At 57.6% G+C, this 6,200-nt stretch overlaps 1 protein-coding gene across 12 annotated transcripts in view; it reads left to right on the forward strand.

Annotated features, from left to right (window-relative positions):
* The window catches only part of SH3TC1 (SH3 domain and tetratricopeptide repeats 1), a 52,999-nt gene that overhangs the window by 34,628 nt on the left and 12,171 nt on the right, over positions 1-6,200 (forward strand). For all 12 annotated transcript variants that reach the window (XM_024745056.1, XM_024745058.1, XM_024745061.1 and 9 more), the window contains 3 exons: positions 1,517-1,650; positions 3,591-3,629; positions 5,268-6,200. The exon at positions 5,268-6,200 is cut by the window's right edge and continues 762 nt beyond it. In XM_024745056.1, coding sequence (XP_024600824.1) covers positions 1,517-1,650; positions 3,591-3,629; positions 5,268-6,200 — 1,106 coding nt within the window. The remainder of the gene's footprint in view (positions 1-1,516; positions 1,651-3,590; positions 3,630-5,267) is intronic.

A 6,200-nucleotide genomic window follows, 5' to 3' on the forward strand; every position in this document is an offset into this window, starting at 1 on the left:
TTGCGGAGCACAGGCTCCGGACGCACAGGCTCAGCGGCCATGGCTCACGGGCCCAGCCGCTCCGCGGCATGTGGGATCTTCCCGGACCGGGGCACGAACCCGTGTCCCCTGCATCGGCAGGCGGGCTGTCAACCACTGTGCCACCAGGGAAACCCCAGACAGCACTATTAGCTGTTGTTCTGTGGATCACTCTTTGGGCACCCTTGGTCATCATCTCTGGGGAGACCACAACGGCTCAACAGATGTCTGGGCTCCATGTGACTTAAACGTGTCCAGAGCCTGCTAACGGGCTGAGCTGCAATTGCTGTGGGAATGAGCCAGTCTGTTTTGCCCTCCCTTAACCCAGAAGGGTGACGGGGCCCAGTGCCATTGGTCCTGTTTACAGCTGGAGAAGCCCTAACAGCTTCCCTCATTCACTCAACAGATGTTTACCGAACATCTTTCCTATTCCAGATCTGAGTCTTTTATCTTCTCTTTAATGAGCATTCTGGTAGCTATTCATTTCTTTTAACTTTATTTTGACATAATTTCAGACTTAGGGAAAAGATACAAAAAGGGCATAAAATTTTTGGATGTCCTTCACCCAGGTTGCCCAAATGTTGACATGTTATGACGTTTACTTTCTCCTCTTTTTTTTTTTTCCTAAATTCTTTGGGAGTCAGTTGCAAACACAATGTCCCTTTACCCCTAAATAATGCGATATGTGTTTCCAGAAATCAGGACATCATTTGCATGACCACAGCACAACTGTCAAAATCAGGAAGTTAACATTGATAGAATCCTATTATCTGCACACCTTAGATTTTACCAAATTTTCCGGTAATTCCCTCTATAGCCAAAGAAAATTCCAGACCCCATGTGAGCATCTCTCTTTAGTCTCATTTCCTTGATCTGAGACAGTACCCTGTTCTCTCTGTCCTTTAGGACACCCACACTTTTGAGGAATACAGGCCTATTTTATCGAATGTCCTGCAATCTACCCTAAGGTTTTCTTTAACTTCTCAAAAGAGCTCCCTCTAAGTTCTGAAGTACGTGTGAAAGTTTCATATTTTGCTGGTAATTTAGCCCTGTCAGCAGAAGTTGCCTCCCCCTCCCTGTCTCCTTCCTGTTTTCCTCTCCCTGAGTTTTCGGAGCACACACGTGCCCTGAGCTCGTGTTGTGTGAGGCTCTGTGTGGAGCTTGCAGTGTGGAGGAATTGAGTCTGCCTGCAGCTGTCATGGCTGGCCTTGCAGAGGAAGGGGCATTTAAGGTGGGGCTTTGAAGGCTGCCCAGGAGCTCACCTTCCCAGGATGCTGTGACCAGCTGCATCTGTCATGGCATTTCCCACTCCTGGGCGTCTGCCTCTGGCCAGACAAAGCAACCTTAAGGGCAGGATCTATTTTCTTTTTATCTTGGTGTCTTCACCGCTGGGCACAGGATAGGTATGCAGGGACCATCTGTCAAGTGAGGGAGTGGAAAACGGTCTTTGTGTGGAGTCTTGGAAACGTGCAATCTAAATGCACTTTATTTTTTCCAGCTTGGAAAATGTGATTTTTCTCAACGAAGAGGAAAGGTCTTTCTTCAGCAGCGAAGGACGCTTCTCTGAGGAGGATGCCAGGCAGCTACTCAGGAGGACGTCCAGCACGGATATCTGCACTGTGTACAGCTTGGGTAGGTGTGCGGGGTGTTGGGGGGCGCTCTTCCTACGCCCCTCGGGATGACTGCGGGCCCCTCTCAGGACCCGCCGCTGGTTACACCCTACAGCCCATGATTTAGGACAGTTTTCTCGGGGCAGACTTCTGGAAAGACCACGAAGGGTGCAGAGCTGTCCCGTGGCTGAGACCCCATCAGCCCTATTCGGTCGGCACCGGGCTCTGTGAGTTTGGACTGTCCATTCAGCAGAGCTTTGTTTTTTTTTTTTGTTTTTTTTTAAATTATTTATTTATTTATGGCTGTGTTGGGTCTTCTTTTCTGTGCGAGGGCTTTCACCAGTTGTGGCAAGCGGGGGCCACTCTTCATCGCGATGCGCGGGCCTCTCACTATCGTGGCCTCTCTTGTTGTGGAGCACAGGCTCCAGACGCGCAGGCTCAGTAGTTGTGGCTCACGGGCCTAGTTGCTCTGCAGCATGTGGGATCTTCCCAGACCAGGGCTCGAACCCGTGTCCTCTGCATCAGCAGGCAGATTCTCAACCACTGCGCCACCAGGGAAGCCCTCAGCAGAGCTTTGAATGGATTTGCTTCACCCACTGTTCACAGCGGCACCCACCCCGCTTCCCTTCGGGAATGTTCTCCTTCCCCCGTCATGCCACAGTAATGAATGCCAGCCCCTGGGCTCTTAAAAGTGATCAGCCAGTTGCTGTCACTGCCCTCCCGGTAGGTGGGGACGTGCCGGGCCAGACACAGAGGAGCCAGGGTAAGGGGCCGGGAGATGCAGGAAAGCAGGCCCGAGCCTCCCAGCTGCCCGAGAATGGGCCTCAGCGAAGCCTTTCCTCCGCTAACTCCAGGTGCCAGCCTAAGGCGCCCTGCTGCACTGGGGCAGGGCCAGCGTGCGGGCCCCGGGCTGCAGTGCAAATCGTAGATGAAGGAAGCGTGTCAGCAGCCACAGCAAAAGGAAATGCAGCAGAGCGGACGGTGCTGGAGCAAACTTATCCCCAGCTCCCACGGGTCATGGGGACGTAACGTTACAGCTCATTCCTTCACCCCTCTGGATGGAGATAAATGCTCGCATGTGTACACACCCACACAGATATATGTCCACACACGCACACACACTCAGATGAATACATACAGACACACTCAGAGCCACACACGTACACCCACAGATCCACCGTGTACATATACATATGTACACACTCGCGTGAATACATATGTACACATACGTGTACCTGTGTACACACACATGTGCACATGTACACACACATCTTTTCTGCCTGCTTGCTGACACGTGTTATAAGGCTTTTCCTGCCAATATTAGATTTAAGCTTTCGAGATCCCACAAATCAGTTTTTCTTCCTAAACGGGCATACTTAAATTTGACCTTGGCATATCAGGCTTAAGCCAGCCTGGCACACGATTTCTTCTCTTTCTGCAGAGGCCGCATTGGGACCCTCGTTTGCGGGGTGTTGTGGGACCCTCTCTGCCGGGTGCTCTGTAGTTGGCAGCACTTCCCACTTCCCATGTGTTTTTACAGCTCTTTTTCTCCTTTGGTCTCTATGGCAACGCCGTGGGCAATTAGCGCCAGCCCATTTTCAGGAGGTGGGAACTGAGGCGCAGGGGAGCGCTGGCAGTGGGAGAGGAGGGGGGTCAATCCCAGATCTGCCGCCCTGCCCCTGGGAGAGCTGGCGGGATCAGTGTTCCCAGAGCGGGAGCCGCAGCAGTCAGCAGCCTCTCCGGGAGGATGGAGTCCTGCAGGGGAGGCCTAGGGCGGGGACACACCCTGGGAGATGTGGCTTCCCGGCCAGTGCCCCCACCCCGGCCCAGCCCGTCTCCCCTCAGGGAGCTGGTTTCAGGGACATTATAATTCTGGTGCCCCCCCCACCCCCCGCCCCGACTTGGCCCTGGACACAGAGGGTGCTGGCCGGACCCTGATGCTTTCCTTCTCTCCCTTTTCAGACACAGAAGAAGCTGAGATGCAGCAACAGGAAGAACATGGTACGTTCTTCCCACACGGCCTGGGCTCCCTCCGGTCACGGGGCTGGGCCGTGGGGTGATGCCAGACAGAGGGGGCGGAGCTGGGCTTGCATGGGTGCTGGCCATGGACGTTACTCATCCGTGGGGGAGGGCTGGAGGGGGGACGTCGGGTGAGGTGGAGGTGAGGCTCACCTCCACTGCCGCAGCAGGTCCCCAGCAAACGTGCCAGCCCCCCTGCACTGTGCCTGTGTAGGGAGGGTGACCTCTCCATTGCCAGGCCCATGCCGGGTCCCCCTGCGCTGTCCCCAGCAAAGACGGACCATCCCTGTCATTGTCTGAGCTCATGCCTCATTCTGGGCTCCTTTCAGGTAACCTAGAGAAGCTGAAATTTGCCCCGTGCCCTGCTTGGAGGGGTGAAGGGGGTGTGGAGGTTGCTGAATTTGGAGCCTTACGTTGGAAAAGTCCCTTGAGGATCTGCTCTTTCCTGTGGGGGGCTGGTTCAGGAAGACCCCCTCCTTCTCCCTCCACACTCCCCCTCCGCACAGTAGGGGGTCGGAGTCAGGGAGAGCCTGGGGACACAGGTGCCAAGGACCCTCTGAGATTCCCTGGGGATGGGATCCATCTAAGTACAAACACAGACGGACCACTGTGGGATGTGGTTGAAGAGGCCCGGAAGCCAGCCCCCGGGGCCCCAGGGCTATTCCAGGGCCCTCCCTCCTCCCCAGACCCTCTGCAGGCTTCTCTTCGGGGAGGATCTCAGCTGTCCGGGACAGGATAACCGGGATAACGTGGGAAGGTGCCCTGGGGAGCCCACTTGCCGCCACTGGATGCAGGCGTTTCTTAGCTAATCAAGTACACGGTCACATCGCACATTTGCCGCTCAACCATACTTAATTTTTTAAATTCTTAGGCTTTACAGACTAATAGACAGTTCTGAACATATTTTTCTACAAGTGAACTCGAAACAGAAGTCTTTAGATCCTGGTTCTTTCCTTCCAAACAAATTCCCCTTCAAAGCCCATGTTTTTGCAACAGGAAATGTAGCTTGTTTGCTCCTCGAGGCTGGACGTGCCTCCGGGCGCTGAGTCCATCCAAGGCCAACAGTCCCTTGGCGGGCAGCTGTGGGCACCTCCTTGTCCCCAGGCTCTCTGGCACTCCTCTTTAACCCTTTAGTGACCGTGAGCCTCAGATTCCCAAACCAGCCAAGATGAAGGGGGAGCCCCGGGCTCTGGGAGCCATTCCCGGTGTTTCCTGTCATAATGACTCCCACGCTAGACACAGATGTGTGTCCCCCAGATGGACACACAGGCCACTGTCGGTTCTGTGGGTGCTTTTGAGCTCACGCTGGCCAGCAGGGCTGATTGGCTACTGATTAATTTCACGGGGGCTCCTCACCTGGCTGAGAGGGAAGGGCAAAGGCGAGGAGCATTCCTCGATAAAAGCTTGGCCAACCTGCTCTGTGTCCCCCCAGCAGTCGCTCCTACTGCGGCCCCGCACTGCGCCCAGCTCTGCGCTCCACAATCCACAGAAATCTCAGACGCTCAGGGCAGCCCCGTGGGAGAAGTGACAGGGACCCTGCGGCTCGGGGAGGGACGCCCCCTGGCCCAGCCTGGACTCAGGTCACACTCTAACCCACGTGGGCATTCTGGTCACTTGCAGAGATGCCCCCGCCTTGCCTGCACCCAGAGCCACGTGAGACCCTGCAGAAGGTGAAGAATGTCCTAGAACGATGCAAGTCCTGCCGCGGCTGCCCCAAGGAGCCAGGGTCCCCGGGCGTCCACGGGGCATCCGGTGACGCGAGCTCGCCGGACACCAAGGAGCCCTCCTTCCGCCTGGACGCCGGGGATGCCCGGGCCGACCCGGAGGCCCTGGGCTCCCTGCTGCAGTTCCTGGACAAGCCCGGCTTCGAGGCCGGCTTCCAGGGCCTGTACGGCCTCTCCCCGCCCGGGCTGCACGGCGTGTTTGGAGGCTTCACCGACGACGAGGAGCTGGCCCGGCTTCTGGCTGAGGCCCGGGGGGTGGCCAAGAAGGCCGGGCTGCCCATGGCCCTGGCCAGGCTCTGCTTCCTGCTGGGGCGGCTGTGCGTCCGGCGGCTGAAGCTGTCCCAGGCCCGCGTGTACTTCGAGGAAGCCCTGGGGGCGCTGGGGGGCCGCTTTGGGGACCTCGTCCTGGTGGCGGCCGTGTACACCAGCCTGGCCGCCGTCCACCTGCGGCAGAAGAACAGGGAGAAGTGCGCGCAGGTGGTGCCCAAGGCCTTGGCCCTGCTCCTGGGGACGCCCGGCCACGTCGGCGGCTCCGAGGCCGAGTCGGGGCTCCTGAAGCTGGGCCTGCGGAGGGCTATCGGCGCCCGCAGCCCGCAGGCCGAGGCCCGGGCCTGTTTCCTGCTGGCCAAACACCACGCCCGCGACAAGCGGCCCGAGGAGGCCCTGCCCTACCTGGAGAGGCTGCTGCAGCTGCACGGGGCCTCGGGGGCTCCGGGCGCCTCGTGGCCCGTAGACTGCTACCTGCTGCTGGCGGACGTCTACAGCCGCAAGTGCCTCCCGCACCTGGCGCTGAGCTGCGTCAAGGTGGCCTCGCGGCGGGCGCGGGGCT

Source organism: Neophocaena asiaeorientalis, unplaced genomic scaffold, assembly GCF_003031525.2.
Source record: "Neophocaena asiaeorientalis asiaeorientalis breed wild unplaced genomic scaffold, Neophocaena_asiaeorientalis_V1.1 scaffold65, whole genome shotgun sequence".
Classification (NCBI taxonomy): domain Eukaryota; kingdom Metazoa; phylum Chordata; class Mammalia; order Artiodactyla; family Phocoenidae; genus Neophocaena; species Neophocaena asiaeorientalis.